The 20,448-nt window shown below is 44.6% G+C and overlaps 1 protein-coding gene across 1 annotated transcript; it reads left to right on the top strand.

Annotated features, from left to right (window-relative positions):
- Window positions 1-409: 409 nt before the first annotated feature.
- HIPK1 (homeodomain interacting protein kinase 1) lies at window positions 410-19,736 on the top strand. The gene is given in 16 exon segments (XM_010086490.1): window positions 410-1,485; window positions 6,451-6,574; window positions 8,406-8,525; window positions 9,287-9,373; window positions 10,215-10,399; window positions 10,695-10,857; window positions 11,218-11,243; window positions 11,245-11,432; window positions 12,308-12,429; window positions 13,886-14,020; window positions 16,544-16,686; window positions 16,863-17,045; window positions 17,376-17,585; window positions 17,863-18,101; window positions 18,493-18,629; window positions 19,098-19,736. Coding segments are annotated over 16 exon segments (3,624 nt in total). The 3' UTR covers window positions 19,584-19,736.
- The last annotated feature ends 712 nt before the right edge of the window (window positions 19,737-20,448 follow it).

The following is a 20,448-nucleotide window of genomic DNA, read 5'->3' as shown; positions in this document are numbered from 1 at the left end:
GCGCAGGCCCGCGTTCTGCCGCTCTGGGTTGGGTTTCCCCGGGACTCTGCTCCTGCAGCTGAGGGGGGAACAGGCCGGGGGATCTTAGTTTTCTCAGTATCTTCCCGCTCCTGTGCTGTCTGCCGTTCCTCGGTACTGCTTTCCCTGTGCTGGGATTTCTTTCCCCTTCAGAAAGCCGGACAAAGAGCTGTCTGCTTTTCATGCTGTAGGCAGGGAGGTGAAATCCGGTAATTGCACCGGAGATGCCCTTAGGATCAGCTGTTCTAAACGTTGCTTTCCTAGGTGCTTGGCACCATATGGTGCTTCAAGAAATACTTGTCGTTCTGCTTTGCATTCGGATGGGGATCTTGTTCCGTGACATCCTGCTGCCACTAAGCAGTCATCTAATGAGTTCTCTCCCTTTTCAGGTATGGCCTCACAGCTGCAGGTGTTCTCCCCTCCGTCAGTATCCTCGAGTGCCTTCTGCAGTGCCAAGAAACTGAAAGTGGAGCCCTCTGTCTGGGATGTTTCAGGACAGAGCAGTAGTGACAAGTATTATTCCCACAGCAAAAACCTCCCAGCAGCTCAAGGGCAAGCCAGCTCCTCTCATCAGGTAGCCAATTTCAGCATCCCTGCCTACGATCAGAACCTCCTTCTCCCTGCTCCGTCAGTTGAGCACATTGTGGTCACAGCGGCCGACAGCACAGGCAGCAGTGCAACAGCATCCTTCCAGAACAGCCAGACCCTCACGCATAGGAGCAACGTTTCTTTACTGGAACCGTACCAAAAATGTGGATTAAAAAGGAAAAGTGAAGAGGTCGACAGCAACGGTAGTGTGCAGATAATTGAGGAACATCCACCTCTCATGCTGCAAAACAGACCTGCGGTGGGTGCTGCGGCCACGACCACCACGGTAACCACGAAAAGCAGCAGTTCCAGTGGTGAAGGGGATTATCAGCTGGTCCAGCATGAGATCCTGTGCTCTATGACAAACAGCTATGAGGTCTTGGAATTCCTGGGTCGAGGGACGTTTGGGCAGGTGGCGAAGTGCTGGAAACGTAGCACAAAAGAGATTGTAGCTATCAAAATCCTGAAGAACCATCCTTCCTATGCTAGGCAGGGCCAGATAGAGGTGAGCATCCTCTCTCGCTTGAGCAGTGAGAATGCTGACGAGTATAACTTTGTTCGCTCCTACGAGTGCTTTCAACACAAGAATCATACATGCCTTGTATTTGAGATGCTAGAACAGAACTTATATGATTTCTTAAAGCAAAATAAGTTCAGCCCATTGCCCCTGAAATACATCCGGCCAATTCTGCAGCAGGTGGCTACTGCCTTGATGAAGTTAAAGAGTCTGGGTCTGATACATGCTGATTTGAAACCAGAAAACATCATGTTGGTGGATCCTGCACGCCAGCCCTACAGAGTGAAGGTGATAGACTTCGGTTCAGCCAGCCATGTGTCTAAAGCAGTGTGCTCCACTTATTTGCAGTCACGCTATTACAGGTAAGTGCTGACACGATGCTCGCTTTTGTACACCGTGCGAGCAAAGTCAGGCTGATCCTGATGGGGTGCTAGGGGTTTGCTTCCACAAAAACAACTCTTCTGCCGTTAGGCCTAATCCCAGTTGAGGGGGAGGAGGAAGTGATCAGCCTGTCCACTGTTCTGCATGTTTCCTGGAGATTTCTTCTGAAATTTGTAGGTAAATAAATAGAAGTTATGCTTTGCAAGCATGACATAATATGCAGTCCAATATCTTTCTTTTACCTCAGATTAGTGCAGCAAGTTGATTTTATCCTGTCACCAGTGGGTGACAGTGGGTGAAGTAGCAAACTGGGGAAGCAGTGTGCTGCTAGTAAGTAGCACATTTTGGGTTATTTGCCATGATCTGAAACCAGCCCATGGTTGTTTAGAAGTGAGAGAAGTCCAAGGGGTGCCAGTTTCTTGTTATGCTGTTTCTTCTGGTTCCATCTTTGTGTGAACCCGCTTCATGAGCGCAGGACTTCCTGTGTCGATCCTGCCAAGTCACGCTTTCATGACACCTGTAGCTCTTTTAAAATGGTGATGAGCTAGATCTCTGCTTCCCTTAGCAAAGTGTAGAAATGGCGTCTGCCTTACTCCTGTCTAAGAATTAAAAATAAACTATGAGCAGAAATGTTAAAACTGAGAAACCGTGTAGCTAGAGCAAGCTGTGCTTTTTCTTTCGATTACTCCTCCAGCTTGGTTCTGTTAATAGTGTGTATTTCAATGTAGGTAGCAGTAGACTTCAATGACTGGATACAGAAAGAACTTCTGGCATCAAAGGGACATGAAAAGTCTGTGCTGTGTGTCAGGGTTGCTTTCAGTGGAATGCGAGCTCCCTTGACGCAAAACATAACTAGTATCTAGTCCTTCCAGCTGGGACGAGACAGAGGACGCGAGACACTCCACCCCACCCTGCGCCTCTGCCCTGTTTGATGTCGTTCCCGTCCTCCTAGCTTCAGTTTGAACCCTGGCTTGTGGGCTTCTTCTGTTTGTTCCCTCACGCTCCCTGTATCCTTGCCCCCTTTGTTTTGGTTTGGTTTTTTCTCCCTCTAACACCAAGTACCAGCTCTCTGCTGCTTTTTTCATGTGATAAATACTCTTCTTAATCCATTCCTCATGATCTTCACTCGCTTGTTGGCACCAACTTTTCCAATTCTAAACTGCTGATTGTTATTTTTTGTAACGCAGTTGTCTTCCATGTGCCACACTCCTTTAAAAGGCTCACTGTCTGAAATACATTATCAGTTTTGTTGTTGTTGCATTCAAAGAGGTGAACACTGACCAGGAATCTGCTCTGGCTTGCAACGTGTGTGAGCAAAGCAGTCTGGGGAGGCACGTAGTGCTTTCCAGTTCCTGATATCGCAAAAAACAGATTTGGCTGAGGCAAAAGCAGCAAGGGATGATCAGTATCTTAAAGGGGCTGCTGGGAAGGAAGCTGTCTGCTTCATCTTTGTGTGTGGCGCTGAACTTCGAGCCACTTCTGCCTCCCTGGAGAGGGGTGACTGACACTGCCAGGAAGACAAATAACCTGAGATTAGGTGGCATTGGAGACTGTCTGCTTGACTGAAGTTAAGAATGCTGTGATGTGGAAATCTGATATTTAGTGATAAGTGATTAGTTTAGTGGCGGTGATTACTAAAATCCATAATTTAGGAACTTAAGGACATGGTGTAGAAACCAGCTTATTGTGGGAGAACTGGAGTGCTTTAACTGTATTCACACTAAACTAGTGTTCAGATGAGTTCTAAGTTGGATATTTTTAAATGCTGTGTTTAATAAAACAATAGAGACCAACTCTTCACTTGGTTCTCTGTCAGCTATTAAAAATAAGCTTCTCCCTCTGTTTCACTTCTTTGTTTTAATGCCTGTTACTGGCACTTATGTAGCCTGTGTTTCCTGTAGAGACCCCTAAACCAGCCAAACCCAGGTACCGTACGGTGAATTTTCAGATCTGTACACCCTGAGGGAAAACCCTTCCATTGTTAATTACGCTGAGAGCTGCCAGAGGTCATCTTGTCCAGCAGCCCTGCTCACTCCAAGCTCTGGTTGTGCTTCTGGCAGCTGGACAGCCTGCATCTTTCCGGGCGATGCTGCGGGAGCTTTGTCAGGGCTGGGACAGGTCCCCGCTCCCCGGGCGTTGCTGCTGCCTCTGCAGAGTGACCCCGGCCACGAAGAGCGTGATTGACTTAAAGTGTGAGTGGAAGTGGCCATGAAGGATTCTTTGGCTCTGAAGCCAGGCATGGAGCTGGGGTAGGCTGACTCTGGCAGTCATGCTTCTGTGCGGTGACGAGTTTGTGGCAGTCCTGAGATCTATGTAATTCCTGACCTGAAAACCAGAATATATGCTTTGTGTTTTGAGATGCTGAGAGTAAGTCTGATTTTTCCACTACTGCTGTGAATCCTCTCTCTCCTGAGAGCGCCTGAGCACATTTGCCAACTTTGGAAGTCAGAGTTTGGCAAGCGTGTACGCAAAGCAAGAATGTTGTTGATTTCTGTTTCAAAGGGCTTAAGATCCTGAAATCACTTTAATCTCTGTCAGCCCGGTGTGGAAGTGCCCTCTGCCTCTTGTCCTGTTTCAGCTCATCTCATAAAGCCAGCAGTAACAGTGGTGTGAAAGGAGATGAGAGACATTCTGATTTACCAGCTCTGTCCTGCAATCAAAATGAAATCGGGTGGCTTGTGAGAAGTTCATTTTTTTAGTTCCAGGGGATAAAATGTGCAGAGTTCAACCTGCTATCATTTTGGTATGGAGGTTTTGGAATACATAAATCTATTTCAGCATGTAGTGAAAGACTAACAAACTGTCCCATCCAGCCTTTGTTGCCACTGATCTCTCTTTCCATTGGAGCTGGAGGGAGTTTTGCAGCGCGCCTGTGAAGGTTAGCGTGCTCTGCTTTTCCCACAAGCCACGTACCTTTCGGTTTGTTTGCCAGTCCAAACCAGGGAAGCTGGTGCGTGCAGCATTCCTTGTATGACAGGTGTGGGTCCTGTCTGAATTGGAAATTCCTGCATAAGTAGGATAATTGAGGGGATCAATGCAGTTTGTTGATGATGACTAGTAGACTGATGGCAGGTGGGGTTCTGAAAATCCTGAGTGAATGACTGCGTCCTCCTCTCTCTGCTTGTGGAAGGACTGCAGAAATGGGTTCCTCTTGTCTGCAGCTGTCGGCCTGTAGAACGTTAGATCTGTTCTAGCATAGTTCTTTAAAATATAAATGTATAGCAGAATATTAAGCATTCAAATATCAGATACTTACCATATTTGCATAATCATTTATATTTTCATGTATGCGAAACCATTCCAAAGTTGACTACAGCCAGGATCAGACAAACAGGGTAGAAACAAATCGACGTCCAATAGAGCAACTGTCAGTAGAGAGGATGTCTTATCGTAAGCATACCTTTAGTAATCAGAATAACAGGTTATCGTGGCTCTGGTTTTGGGGTGCTCAGACGTTAACAGAAGAGCCTCCGTGCTCTAAAGCTGGCACATAGAGAACAGGTGAGACCTCACTGCGGCGAGCGGCTGGTTCCGCTGTCTGGCGTTTTTGATGGGTCTTGTGCTTTCTCAGGGGCACTGTGCCTGGGTGACTGGGATGAGTACGTTTGTTTTGGAGTCTGGCTAATGGTAATTGTGTCGTCACCTAAAACAAAAGCTGTATCTGTGTCACCACGACATAGGGGTGATTAACTGGAGAGTCACTTCTTGCTGTGTGCAAACAGTTGGGAGGTACGTCCAGGTAGGACAGCTGGGAAAGGTGTCGGATCTGTTGACACCTGTACATTATGCAAGCCCTGTTTTTCAGTCTGTAGAAAGATCAGAACTGGTTTCAGAGCCTTTTTTAACAACAGAAACATCACACTAACACGAGAAATGTCACTCAAACCCTGGGGCATACTGCCCGAATCACGACCAGAAAGCAGATGGCCTGGAGTTCAGGACTTCTCGGTCTTCCTTTGTGCTTGTTAGTTGTGCATGAAGAAGATCAAGGCTTTCGTGTTTCCTGTACTTTCCAGAGTAAATTCCAACCAACTCACGTGGTTTTTGCAGCACTTGGGTTTTATGCTGTATGCAAATGTCTGACCAGAATTGAGCCTGACAGAACGGCACCAGTTTGTTCTGGAACTGTGTGTAGGTGAAGAGTTGTACTAAAACATCCCTCTGTGTTATGAGTCAGTTCCAGACAGAAATCTCCCTGAAATTCCAACCTGCTGCAGAAGCAGACTCTGTCTGGAGTTGGAGTTTTTCTCATTACCTTCTCGGAGAGGCCAGACGGGTAAATTTTGCATTAGGTGTGGTTCAGCGCACAGGAACCTGTAACACAACCTGGCAGAGCAGTCACAGTCTCCAGCTGTGTTCTCTCCATCCATTTTTAACCTGAAACTCTCCAAACAAACCCCGTATGAAAACCCACAGATAGAAACCGAGCAGCTCTCTGAAGAGCTCCTTTTTCTGGCTCTGTGGACACTGTTCTTTTCCACATGAAAACAGGCAGCCTCCTGCAGCTGTGACCTGGGGTCTTGAGACTTTCCTCCAAGAACAGTCCAAGCTCTGTTTGCCAGAACTTTCCGTCCCTGCTCTGTTGGGGTGGGTTGTCGCTGTCGCAGGGATGCCTCACACCATACACGCTGTCAGGTGTAATTAAACCGGTTACTGAAGGAGTAACTTCATATCACATTTGCATAAAGGTCATCTAGTTGCTGGAGGGTGCCACGGCAGTGAGACGAATCCAGCTGTGCCACTGAGTGATAAAAAGGTTGGGATCTGTCGGGCTGCTTGAGGAAGCATCCTCTGCTTTAAAGCGGATCCCTTGGTTTGACACAGATTTACTTGTGCTGGGGGGAGAGAAGGAGGGGCGTTATCCAGAGCCATTTATAGGACAGAACTACGTGCTCTCATAGTCAAAGGTTTTACTTTTTTTTTTTTTTTTCTCCCTCCCCCAACAGAGCTCCTGAAATCATCCTGGGTTTACCGTTCTGCGAAGCGATTGACATGTGGTCGCTGGGCTGTGTGATAGCGGAGCTGTTTCTAGGCTGGCCTCTGTACCCAGGAGCGTCTGAGTACGATCAGGTGAGAGCGCGGGGAGGTGGGGGTGTCCAAATGAGAGCACAGCGGTCTGTGTCCAGACCCCCTGAACCCCGTGCATCCTGTGTCAAATCTCAGCTGGTCTAGATGGCTGTTGTCTGTCATCTAGTTTGTTTTCTCTCTGTGGTGTTCCACTGCCTGTCTCCCTTGTTGTCCAGAAGGGTGCGGAGCTCTCTGTGTTTTAGTTTGAGCTGAATGGAGTCATGCAGTATATAGAGTCAATTTACAGTTAACCCCCAGCTTCCAAACCCAAAAGCTGTTGAAATAGTTTCCTGTCAAAACAGAAGTGAGGCGTGTGCCCTGACGTGAAACGCCCTGTGTCATTTCACCACAAGGGCAGCTTTTCCGTGTGGAGATGCAGCAAGCCCATCATTCCTGTCCTGTTAATACCCACGGCACCCCTCATTTTTAATGCAAAGTGTGGGCTCCAAGCTGTCTCTGAATACAAGGGCAAGAGTCTGAAAAGGCATCTTGAACTTTTTTTTCCCTGGATCATTAGCATTGTTACCTGGGCTCGTCAGTTGCCCATAAAAGGACAAAAAGTCTGTACGAGAGGGGTTTGATGGTAGCTTTTCCACTGCGGTTTTTACGGTGGTGTCTTCTTGCAATGCTTGGTATCGTTTTCCTTATGCAATAAAATACACGAAAATGCGCTAAGCTTGAAAACTTACTTGTGTTACAGCTTCCCAGCAGTGTACATTTCCACAGGAGAGACAGTGGTACCGTAACGAGCAGATGAGTTAGAAAGTCACTGAGGCACAGCATGCTGGTTTCCTTGCACACTGAGTTGTGTGTGATGCTGAGAACCTTACCTAGTCACAGCGGTGGGTGGGGAGGAGGTGCTTTTTCCATTGCTTAATAGACAGGATTTTGCAGTCATTTGTGAGGCAGCGCAAGATGTGACTTGTGGTTGATTTTGATATCTGAATTGCCCTTGAAAGCTAGGGATGACTTGCTTTCATTTTTTCTGAGATTCTGCAGCAGCAAGTTAAAGCTTGGGCAGAACTTGTGAGAGGACCTCTCCAGGAATGGGTTCATGGGTTGGGGTGGGATTTATCATCTCGAAAGCAGGTAGCACTAGCAATTGGACTACACTTGGAATATTTTAAAAAGCTTATTATTGTGGTTTTTCATAACTTGCTATTTTCTTTCCTTTTGAGCATACCTTTTTATTTGTTACCTCTTTACCAGTGCCTTACAGATACCATCACAACTATTAATTTTCCAAAGTTCTGAGCCATTTTTTTTTTTTGTTACATGTAAAGTGTATAAAATGTTTTTGAGGATGTAAGAATCTCATTGTGCTAGAGATTTGGTCTTGGTTTCTTGGTCAGTGAGAGCTTTGCCATGACGTTATTCTCAAATCGTGTGCCTAGAACGTATGTAGCCGGTCACAACAATGTTGCTTGGATAACTATGCCTTTAATTGTATATACATACATGATGACTTCTGTGGTGTTTTTCTCTCAAAATGTGTACTTCTTACATTGCTGATACTAAAGACTTCAGGTGTTACTTTATCCATGTCTCAAGTGCTTACAGTCTGCTCACATATACTTGGGCAAAAAACATTTCCATAAAAGAAGAGATGTATTTAAAACCTAAAATTTTTGCAGATAGTATGACTGAAAAAGTTAAGTGGCCTTTTAAAGACTTGAGATAGTTCCTTAAATTTTGCAGTTTCAGTTATCTGGGTATTCTTTATTTACAGGTTATTTCCTTTTCACTGTGAACAAACCTGGCTGATAATTAATTACTCCATTAGCTATGTGTTCTTTGTGTTGGGAGTCCTCATTCTTTTAATTTTATTTCCTAGATTCGTTACATTTCACAAACTCAAGGCCTTCCAGCGGAGTATCTTCTCAGTGCAGGAACAAAAACAAGCAGGTTTTTTAACAGAGATCCAAATTTGGGATACCCCCTGTGGAGGCTAAAGGTTTGTCTGTCTTTAATTCCCAATTCTGGTTTGTTGATTGAGGACTTGGTATAAATTCACACCTAATTTTAGTGGGGGCGGGGGGGGGGGGAACATTCAATGTGAAGATTGGATTTGAAATGTTGTTCAAATATAGCTGATTTGTGTATTTCATTGCAGAAACTGTACAGACCTCCTGGTACTTATCTAACAATAGCAGCTGTGCGTGATAGTACCAGCAAGGAGTGGGTGTGAAAGTAATTGAGATAATGGTTACTTATTATGGCCTGCTCAGTCTTGATGAAGTATGTCATCTTGTTGTCATCTCCTGACAATACAAAGAGTAAAACAGGGAGTATTTCATGATGGTGTTTGTTAGTTTAACAGAAATCTCTTTGTGTATTGGCAGAGGACAGGAGAGAATCAGATGTGCCTTTAAAGCTGAGCAGCAAAAAGAAAGGGGATTTTGCCTTTCTTCTTCTTTGTAAAATAAGGATTTAAAATATTTATAGCCTCTTCCTAAATCAGAAATCTTCAGTTCTTCTGGCATTAGCACTACCCAACAAAGCCTTGAAATGAAGCCATCCTGTTAAATTCAGTTTTGCAATGAGTGATCTTTCCAGCTGAAGAAATGAGAACCCATGGATGGTTTGGTTTGGCCTCCTGGCATGTGATTTGTCTGAAAGCAGGCAAAAGATCACCTGGCTCATCTCATCTCTTGCTGCTTTTTCTTTGTCTATATGTGATGTCTCGGTTTACGTTAACAAATGCTCTTTTTGTAGACCCCAGAAGAACATGAGTTGGAGACAGGAATAAAATCAAAAGAAGCTCGGAAATATATATTCAACTGTTTGGATGATATGGCGCAGGTGCGTGGAGGTCTTGTAACACACATATAACTATAATATTAATTACAGACATTGGGATCACTAAAAATGAGGCTTCTGTGCTGGAGCAGTCTTCTTCCACGTGCTGTTGAGAACACTGATGTAGGTTTGCTGTGGTGCCAATTTGCATCAGAAATCACTGTGTTGAAGATGATGAAATTGTTAAGCTTCTGGAAGCTGTTGGAAAATTTCTTGTTTTTTCTTAGGCCTTGATCTGGTAGATCCAACAAGTGTGCTTAGCCTGTTATCACTAGAAATAGTCAAGCAGTAGGAAAGCTAAGCACCTCCAGATGTGTTTATAGGATTAGACCTCTTATTGGACTGTGGAAATGTTGAAAGGAACTACAGATCGTTCTATTTTTTCATTCTATTTTCAGAGGTAAAATGAAGGAATTTGTTTTTAATATCATGAAGCCTTGAATCTTAACTACGTTGGTCTCAATCTTCTATTGCTTTTGTAGCTGTTTATCATCACTTCACATCTGTGCAAGGAATGTAGGATCTTGACATTCTGATTTGCTAGCCCCGTATAGCCCCACGCAAAAAAAAGAGGGCATATTGCCAGGCAGTGGAGAATGGAGCCTGGTTGATATCTGTTGAACAGACCAACTTAATGCTGAGATGAGAATTCCGTGTGTAAGCTGGACTTCCTTTTCTAGAACGAGCAAGGGAAAGGTTGTGTGTTAGCTCTGTAATACATAAAATTAAGCTGGCCAAGAGACAGAAATGCTTAATAAATATTTCTGTGTGATGTTAAATTACTGAATTGTTAAGTAGCAATTAATTTGATGGTTGTGTGAACTGCTCTCATTTTATTTTCCAGGTGAATATGTCGACAGACTTAGAAGGGACCGACATGTTGGCAGAGAAGGCTGACCGAAGGGAATATATTGATTTGTTGAAGAAAATGTTGACAATTGATGCAGATAAGAGAATTACTCCACTGAAGACTTTGAACCATCCGTTTGTTACAATGACACACCTACTGGATTTCCCACACAGTAATCAGTAGGCTTCCTTAAATCTATTGTTTTGTTTCAGGAGGATTTATTTGAAACACAGAATAGCACTTTTCTGCTTTCTGTCAGTGCCGCTTTCTGCAGTTTCTGGCTGATCTGAAAATAGCAGTGGCATGTGTAAGGAATGGAATGTTCATAAGCTTCCTTTTCATGTTTTAGAGCATTCTTTGTTGTTTTTTTTTAAAAAAACAAACCCTAAAGGCATGTGCATAAAGTTGGGACTCTGTCATGTCTCTGTACTGTTTTTACATATCTGATATTTTCCTTCTGTCGTTCTGTTTCAGTGTGAAATCTTGCTTTCAGAATATGGAGATCTGCAAGCGAAGAGTCAATATGTATGATACAGTGAATCAGATTAAGAGCCCATTCACGACTCACGTTGCTCCTAATACAAGCACAAATCTGACCATGAGCTTTAACAACCAGCTCAATACAGTACACAATCAGGTATAGCATTTTTAGCTATTGTATACTAATCAAAGAAATGGAGCAGTCTGATTTTGTGCCTTCAGGCCAAATCCTGTTCTGCAAAATACTGTATTTAAATTACTTTCCAGAATTTGTAGTCTTGTCTTGAAATTTAATTTTCCAGAACTCAGGCCAAGGCATTCCCTTTACTTCACCTAGTCATATTTGCCGGTCAGTTCAGCAGCCTAAGTAAAGTTGGTGCAGTTCATGTTTTTCTCCTATGTTGTCTGATGCCTTTTACCAGAAACCTTTTCCCAGTGCTTGCTTCATAGTACAATACTGATGGTTCTTTTTGTTTTATGACAAGTATAAGTGATAAAACTATTTTTTTTTTTTTAGGCCAGCGTATTGGCTTTCAATTCTACTTGCGTTTTCCCTGGCAAACTCAGATGTCTCACTGCTAAACTATCAGTCTGCTCTGTATCCATCATCTGCAGCACCGGTTGCAGGAGTGGCACAACAGAGTGTTTCCTTGCAACCTGGAACCACCCAGATCTGCACGCAGACTGACCCGTTCCAGCAAACGTTCATTGTTTGTCCCCCTGCTTTTCAAAGTAAGCAGAAAAACCCTTTGTGTGGTCCTGTGGTTGCAGTTAGGTAGAAATGAGAAGCTGAGATTTGCACTAAATTGAGAAAGTACCCAAGACCACTCTATGCGTGTCACGCAGTGCTCTTGCGTCAGATGCAAGTGCAGAATCAGGTCGGACTTGTAGACAGTTTGGTTCTCTTCCAGGTCATGCTTGAGCAGGTGACAGTATCTCACCTGCCTGGGTTGTAGTCTTCATCTGGTTGCTCAACCAGTTTTTCCCCCCAAACTGAACACAACAGCATTCCACAGAAAGCAGCGAGCAGTGGTGTGAGACCAATCTGAAAATAAGAAAGTGTTGTGCTGTGTTTTGTATGTCAGGAGGCAGTATTAGGTCTTTTGAGTCTCAGTTCACAAGCACTGACACAGCTGTGTAGTTTGCTAGCAACAAATTGTCACCCGTTGCAAATAAGTGAGGTTAGCACATGCATAGCTCAGTTAATCCTGAAAGTTCTCTGTTTATGCTTATGTCTGGCTTGTGTTAGTATGGAGGGTTATATGTGAAATGGGAACTGCTAGTGTGAGGTTTGAACTTTGAACTGAGTCTCAAGCAACATAGAATGACATGCCTGTGTTATCTGTGTTCCTGAAAACAAGACTGTAGGCTTCAGCAGAGCCAAGCTTTTGAAGGCTGGTTGTCCATCACCGCCCTTCGGCATACCGGCACGGCAGAAGTATTTCCTTCAGCTGGTGTGATATTGGTATGCTTTTGTCAAAGGGAACAGCTTTTCTCTCTCTTCATCTGACCATGTTTTCTGCCCGTACCTGGTAGGAATTTGATTTTGGAAAGAAACTTAAAAAAAAAAAAGTGGCTTAGCAATGATGTGTTCTTGTCCTCCACAGCTGGGCTTCAGGCAACTACAAAACATTCTGGGTTCCCAGTAAGGATGGAGAATGCGGTCCCAATTGTACCACAGGCACCTGCAGCACAGCCACTGCAGATCCAGTCTGGAGTTCTCACACAGGTAAGAAAAAAAAAGTCACAGAGTTAACTGCAGTTCCCACCAGTATTCAGGAGAACCTGGCTGCCCTTCTGGTGCTGGGGTTCTCAGAACACTCTGAAGGGTTAAATGCAGATCACTTGTAAGACAGTGTGTTCTTATTTTGTGTTGTTTTTCTGGAATATTTAAAGTCTAAACTATTTAATGTCCTATGCCTCCCTGGTTTTAGGAGTTTGGTTTAATGATGGGAACAGATATGTAGTTTCCAGCTGCTAAAAGCATGCTGTATTTTTTACGCTGGTGTACCCTGCCTTACAGGTAGTGGTCTACTTTTTTGGCTACACTTTAAAAATGTAGCAGCAAATTTTAGAAGAAATCAGTTCTGTAAGAAGCAAGATCCCAGTAAACAGAAGTGGCAACACAGATTACTCATGTTAAAACGTCTTCTTCAAATCAACAAAATTATTTCTGAATCCTTCCCAATTAGTTGTGTTGTTAGTGTGAACTGATGTGTACTGATGACATACCTGTTTCTGTTGTTTGCAGTTTAAACAATATGCAATAGCAAAATTCACCAATAATTCTAAAAAGCTATACTTTAAACACTAGTAGTGTGTCCTAAATTAAAACAATTTTTATTTCCAAAAAGTAGCACTTTAGTATATAGGAAGTGCCCAGTGATTCACAGATCTTATTCGCTGAAAAATTGTAATCATCTTTATGATTACGTGCACTTTCATTTATCTGCATAGTTTTAGTTTGTGCTGACATTAACATGTACTTTATGAGTTTTACTCTCCAGGAAATATATTGTACTTACTGACCTACTTGTAGAGGAGTAATTTTTGATTGTTCAGTCCAAATAATTTTGGTGGCATTCAGTGATCTCTGGTTTGTTTAGCATAATTCTACAGGTAAGGGTATCCAAAAAGCAGAATACACTTGAAGGAGGCCCACCCGTACACTAAGAATCTAGTTTTAATTAGACATTTGATGGACTAATTTGTGTCTTGGTAGTTTCATCACAGATAACTTTGCTCTTTCGTGACACAAAAGACCTACCGTGCCTTCTGCTAAATCCCCTGGTTTATCTTGTTCCCCGAGCACTGTATGTGAATGTGGAGGTACAGTAGCAGATGCTGCGTCCTGCTGGGGGTGTGGTGTGTCACGGTTAGTGCAGTCTGTGCTACCCAGTAAAGTATCCGTAGCTGAACACTATCTCATTTTTACTTTTTAACTGTGTCATTGGAGAGGTCCTGTTCCCAAATTGCCAGTAGGTGCTCCCCTCAGGGACATGTAATTGCTTAGAGGAACGTGCCCGGAGGGTCTGGGTCTTGTCTCGCTGCATCCAGCACAGTTCTGGAGTCTGCTCAAGCACCGTAGGATGCCAGTGAGGTGAAACCTTCTCTGGCCCTATTGCTGAACCCACTTATCCTGCCTCAGTACGTGTGTTTCACTCACTGCCTGATCTACATTTCAGGGAAGCTGTACACCACTAATGGTAGCAACTCTTCATCCTCAAGTAGCCACCATCACGCCGCAGTATGCGGTCCCCTTTACCCTGAACTGCGCAGCCGGCCGGCCAGCGCTAGTAGAACAGACGGCTGCAGTACTGGTAATTGCCTCCCTTGATTGTGTTCACTAACTGAGTTTTTGTTTTAACTTAGACTTGCAGAGGGCATGGAAGCATGTGCCATCTTGTGGCTGTGTTCTTGCTACATCTTAATGTCTTGTTGTTTTCCTCCCCAACATTGCTGAAGCACTGTCTGACTCTGATGTTTAGTGTGGCTCTGTAAAGAATCCAGATCCATTCACTGTTACTTTTTACTAGCCTAGTACTATAAAGCTCTTCTAAGCTATACTACAGAAGAGTTACAATTGTTCTTGTTCTTTGCTTACTATCCTATCTTTGCCTTTTGATTGTTGAAGACAAAGGAATCAGTCTTTAGCTTGACTCTGCTACAGGTACCTGGATGGCCAGAATTTGAACTACTTGTCAAGTTAGCTACATGTTTTTTTTTTCAACACGTGTAAAGCTGCTTTGCGTGTGGAAATGTTTCAGGTCATTAAGCACAGGTTAAAATCTGTAATGACAGCAAATTCTTTAATGTATTGCTTTAGCAGTCGATTCCTCTTAACCTCTGTTGAACATTGACAATAATTTTCTGGCCTTTTGTTATTTATAGCTAATCGCAAGTAGCTTGCTTCATCCAGATAAAGACACTGTTCTTCACAGATACTGTCAGTTCGTATGTGTTTCTTGGTTGAAATTAAAGGTGAGCTCTAGTATCCAAAATGGCAATAGCTAGCTTTTAGGCTAGTTGGAACAATTTTTAAAAAGGATGGGGAAAGGGAATAATAAACACACCTTTATGAGTGTATGTTTTCAAAATTGTCCTCTTCCGTATTCATTTGGCACCTGCATCAGAACAACTTTGCAAGTGCCACAAAGAAGTCATTGTAAAACTCCAGAATCAGATCAGTGAAGCTTATGAAAACATTGCAGTGCACTTAAGTGCTGGTACCCTCACATGTCTTTCAAAGCACATTCCATTATGTGAACCATGTTGTTTTTTGTGGCTTTAAAGTGGTAGTTTGAGTGTCATTTTCTTCCAAGAGGGAGACCTCTGCCGAAGTGGAATTTGCTCAGGTCATACCTGTACTGAAATTCAAACCCGCTCATTTGAGTTCTTCTGCACCAAGTTACTCACTCCCTATTTCTGTGGATGGGAAGGCAGGAGAGTGGGGTTCTCCTGGGTCACAGCTCTGAGCTAAGCAGGCTCAGGGATGTATCTCCTTTCCTCCTCCTGAATTTTGACTGCTGAAAGGCTGCAGTCTAGGCTCTGAGAACAGCAAGGGGTGACTGTAGCAGAGCTTGGGACATAAGTGAGTTGTTAGTGGTGTTTTCAAAAGTGTATCTGGGCTTTTGATTCGACAGGCAAATTCGATTCTCCTGTGCGTGTGCAGTGGACTTAACGTTCAGCTCCTCTGTACAGCAGCGGAGATCAGAGCCAGCTGTCTTCTGAGTTTCTCTGGAGGACTTACTGTTTCTGTTTGGATTCTGGGAGCGTGAATTTGCTCACCTTTTAGTGCTTCCGACACTTCTCCCTTGCTGCTTCCCCTGAGTTTGCATTAGCCATTTGCTAAGCTTTGCGTATTTTTGTCCTTCCTCTGTCAAAACAGTTCGTCGCTTGGAAGGCCCGATTTCTGCCTCTCATTGGGGATTTATATCTTGCTGTATTAAACTCTCTGCTTTGTCTTGTGCAGGTGTTGGCTTTTGGAAAGACGCATGGTGTGACTTTTAACATATTTCTCTTTTTTTTTAATATTATTATTATTCCGCTTATGTTGGCAGAGGTTTTAGCAGTTCTCTGCTTTGAAGGCTTCTTGTTTGAAACTGGTATTTATAATAAGTGGATCTGTTACTTGCAGAAATATTTTATTTAAAATAGCAGGTGATTATGGTTTTGCAGTTTAAACTGCAAGAAAGCCATATGTTTTCAAAATCATAGAAATATTGTACTGCCAAATTTATTTTGTTTTTTGTTTGTGTTTTTTTCCCCAGAAAAAACTGCATTTTGTGAATTTGGACAGGAACATTAGTAACAATAATGAATTGAAAATATCTTCACATATCTCCTTCGTAACTAAATGTTTCTCTTAGTGTGGCTTTTCTTAAATATTTTAGTTGAGGCGGGGTGAATTTCCACAGTAATAGCACTGTCTGGGCTCTCAATGTGAGCCCTGTAAGGCAGAAAAGCAGAAGGCACCAAATTGATGTCATATTTTGGAATCCTTCAGCAGAGCAGTCTGCATAAACTTACATGCAGAAGCAGTCCTGCAGGCTCATGCTGCAGCTGGCAGTATAATACCCGGCTGCATTCTGCAGTACCACATTAACGCTCTTTTCCCCAGGTGACATCTGCGATCAAAAGGTTAGCACAGTGTCAGGAGAGGCGTATTTCTCTGGTTTTCTTGTTCTCTTACTGCACTGAGACCTTTTGAGAAAGTGAATGATGTGCTGTTATCTCTGCAAGCTAACAATCTACACGAGTGCGTTTATTGCTTGGAACAGATCTCTCTCTGCCTGTAGGAACTGAAACCTAGTGAACCCGTGTGTCTCTTTGCTGTTTTGCAGCAGGCCTGGCCGGGGGGAACCCAGCAGATACTGCTTCCTTCCACCTGGCAGCAGCTCCCAGGGGTTGCTTTGCACAACTCTGTTCAGCCGGCAGCTGTGATCCCGGAGACGATTGGCGGCAGCCAGCAGTTAGCTGACTGGAGGTAGGGATTGCACAGGGTCCAGCTCTGTGCCGAGGGGAAATAGGTGCCGTGGCAGTCCTGCCTGCGGTGCACAGAATTTCTCCCTTCCCTTCAGAATCCCACAGGGGCTCGGTGCAGCTTGCGGTTCCTGCACTGTGGTCATGGGATTTGGGTCTGTCTTTTTTTTTCTGCCCCAGGAATGCACATTCCCATGGAAATCAGTATAGCACTCTCATGCAGCAGCCATCGCTGCTGACCAACCATGTGACGTTAGCTACGGCGCAGCCTCTGAACGTTGGAGTTGCTCATGTTGTCAGGCAGCAGCAAAGCAGCAATGTTCCAGCAAAGAAGAACAAGCAGCCAGCACCAAGTGCAGCCAAGTAAGGCTTCCTTTCCCAGCCCTAGAAAGACCTGGGGGGGTGTTTGTGGAGGTTGCCTTTACGGCGTGAAAATCTGGTCTTCTGATTACAGAGGCATTGTCTGTGTAACTTTAATGTGCTGCAGGTTCTTTTAAAGAGGTCTTGGAAAAGTCTCTGTGCTGTAGTGACTGATATAAGTGATACTAATTTCTGGGAGCGCAAGGAATGTGGTTGACCAAGTGCTTTACTGTGCTGGTCAGCTGGAGCCTGGCTGTTCTTAACGCTGGTGCTGGTTTGTCCCAGCCTGCTGACACATGGCTGAAAACTGCTTTGGTTTCCCTTCAGGCCCAGCTCAACTCTAGAGACAGTGCCCTCCCAGGTGTACTCGCTCATCGGGAGCAGTCCTCTGCGCTCCACCTCCTCCTGTTCCAACGTGCTCATCCCAGTGCAGGAGCAGCACCAGCCCATCGTGATCCCAGACACTCCAAGCCCCCCTGTCAGTGTCATCACCATTCGCAGCGACACTGATGAGGAAGAGGACAGCAAATACAAACCTGCCAGGTAGGAAGTTCATTTAGGTAGGCAGTACTGATTTGTCCTGAGCTCAGCCCAGGCATCAAGGAGAGTGGAGAACACCACGTGCAAAGCCCTGGCTAGGCTAAGAAGCCCTGCATAAGACAGAAAATTCTGCATGTCTGCTGTGCTGTTTGTGTCTCCAGTTACTCAGAATTCCATCTGACAAGGAGGGAGGGTATGAGATCCCAGAAGGAGATCTCCTGTATCTTGTGGGAAAAGCTAGAATGTTTCCCATTTAATTTTTTTTTTTCATCCCGTGCAGTTTGGGCATGAAGCAGAGATCCAATGTCATCAGCTACGTTACTGTTAATGACTCCCCTGATTCCGACTCCTCCCTGAACAGCCCCTATGCTGCAGACCCACTTTCCTCTCTCAGGAGTACCGGCGGTGCCCTGGAGCTGCCAAGCAGAGGAGCGGCTGACAGCTCCAGCTCTCGGACCATCATTGTGCCACCACTGAAAACACAGCTCAATGACTGCATTGTAGCTACCCAGGCTTCAGGTAGGAATGCTCTCATGGGCTACTATGCGCAGTAGTTTTTGCCAAGGCTGAGATGCTGTCTTACCCCTGACAGCTTTGTCCTCACAGTTTTGGACTTATCTGCATTGGGTCTTCAGCAGCTTTAGGTTTCACAGCTGCTGTTCTGAGAGTGCAAGTCTTGGTCTGTTTTTAGTTTCATTGATAGATTTACCTTTCATATACGTTTGGCTGCATTTAGAAAGATCTGTAAAAATTCCCAATGATTTTTTGTACAATCAGATTTTAAATCGTAATTGAAGAAAGTGCTCTGTTATGGCAATAGTCCCGGTGTGTTCTTTGGTTACCTAAGCTGGTTGTCACAGTGCATGGCGTGTGAGAGGGAAGAATGGACTAAGCTTTTGAAATCTTTCAGGCATCCTGAGCAGCACCAGTAAGACCAAGCCAGTGGCCTCTGTGAGTGGGCAGTCGTCAGGATGCTGTATAACACCTACTGGGTACCGCTCGCATCGCGTGGTGACAAACGGCGTGCAGCCTCTCAATCTCAGCCAGGTAAGCGCTGTGCCTTCTGCTGCAGTGGCCTTCCAGGAGAGAGGAGGTGTTACACCTCACTTCATTTCTGTCATGGAGACAAGACAGGCTTTGCTGTGCTAGAACGGGGCAGCTCTGCTGCCTCTGTCCCTGAGGTGCAGAAGAACAGGTATGTGCGAGGAGGTCAGGGGCTGGTTCGGTCTTAGGTCCTGCCTGAAATCTGTACAACTGTGCGCTGTGGTGCCCCAGGTCTGGCATTTGATCCCTTGTAGAGGGAAAGTAACGTTTTCTCAGTGGAACTGCAGGAACCCTTCTCAAACTTATGCGAGAGTTTCAGAGGGCTGGGAAGGGAGGATCTGCAGAGGTGCCAGTCCTGCAACTGGAACGGAGGTGTTATCGGGAGGCTCTGGCTTGACCCTTCCTTGCACACCTCCTGTCCACGGCACTTTCCCTGAACATAGCCACTAACCTCATTTACTTCTCCCTCAGAACCAGCAAACAACAGTGCTGGCCTCACAGGAGAGAAGTGGAAACGCTGTCCCACGTAGGCAGCAAGCTTACGTGGCACCCCTCACGTCAACTATTTCTCAGGCTCCCTACACGTTTCAGCACAGCAGCCCAGTGCATCCCCACCTGGCAGCAGCAACGGCAAACGCGCACCTCTCCAGCCAGCCCCACATGTACACCTACGCTCCCACCACCGCTGCAACGCTGGGCTCCACCACCTCCATCGCCCACCTCTTCTCCCCTCAGGGCTCCTCGCGGCACACCACGTACGCTGCCCACCCCAGCACGCTGGTCCACCAGGTCCCTGTGAGTGTTGGTCCCAGTCTGCTGACTTCTGCAAACGTTCCGCCTGCCCAGTACCAACACCAGTTTGCTCCCCAGTCCTATATTGGTGCTTCCAGAGGATCTGCTATTTACACTGGATATCCGCTGAGCCCTACGAAGATCAACCAGTACTCATACTTGTAGTTCTTGGTAAAGCACTGTCCTGCAATAGGCCTGAGAGATTGGAGAAGGATTTCAGGTGAACCTTTACCTGGTAATGACTGCCTGGTTTTTGTTTCTCCTTGGTCTGGTTGTATGTTGTTCAACAATGTCTCTAGTGAGTTCAGTCACTAACTGAGCAGCATGTTTTGTTACCAGTACGAGGGTCACTAATTAAGTTTTTTAAATTTTACTTACTTTTTATAGATGCTTTTAAAAAGTTCATGGTCACATTTATTTAAAATTGTTCTGTTGTGCTAATCAAAAGGGGAAAGAAAATCAGTGTCTTGAACGACAGATCCTGATGACTTTTTTAACCTGTATAACTTAAACAAAAAGACTAGCAGATTATATTTTAGCAGCTTGCACAAATCCATGTTGCCACTAAAAATGTAATGCACATTTATCTCATTATGTTGCTGGGGCAGTTTTAAAATCAAGTTTAATATTTTAACATTTGTTCTCTAAATCACTTTGTCTCTAACAAATTGCTGGTTCTGCAAAAGCCATTACATCTCTGTATGTGTTACTGTCAAAGTTTTTTGTTTACTTCTCTGCTTTGTTTAAGGACTGGTAGAGGCAGATGCCTCGTACTAGCAACGTTATATATTCAGGAGTCTGTGTAAACCCTGAAATCTGTTCTGTTTTCTTGAAAATTCTGTGTCTCTGTAACACAGCTGAATTTTTATTGCATTCGTTGCAGAATTCTTCTAAGTTTTCAAACTATTCAAGTTCTCACTGTGTAACAGAACTCAGCAGCTTTGCCAGGATGCTGTGGTCTTCAGTGACTAGTGCAGCATTGCTCCAAAATTTGGCTTCTGCAGCATATTAGATGCTGACCCTATAACGG

Source organism: Pterocles gutturalis, unplaced genomic scaffold, assembly GCF_000699245.1.
Source record: "Pterocles gutturalis isolate BGI_N339 unplaced genomic scaffold, ASM69924v1 scaffold8021, whole genome shotgun sequence".
In the NCBI taxonomy this organism is placed as follows: domain Eukaryota; kingdom Metazoa; phylum Chordata; class Aves; order Pterocliformes; family Pteroclidae; genus Pterocles; species Pterocles gutturalis.
This window is presented reverse-complemented; position numbering and strand designations above follow the sequence as displayed.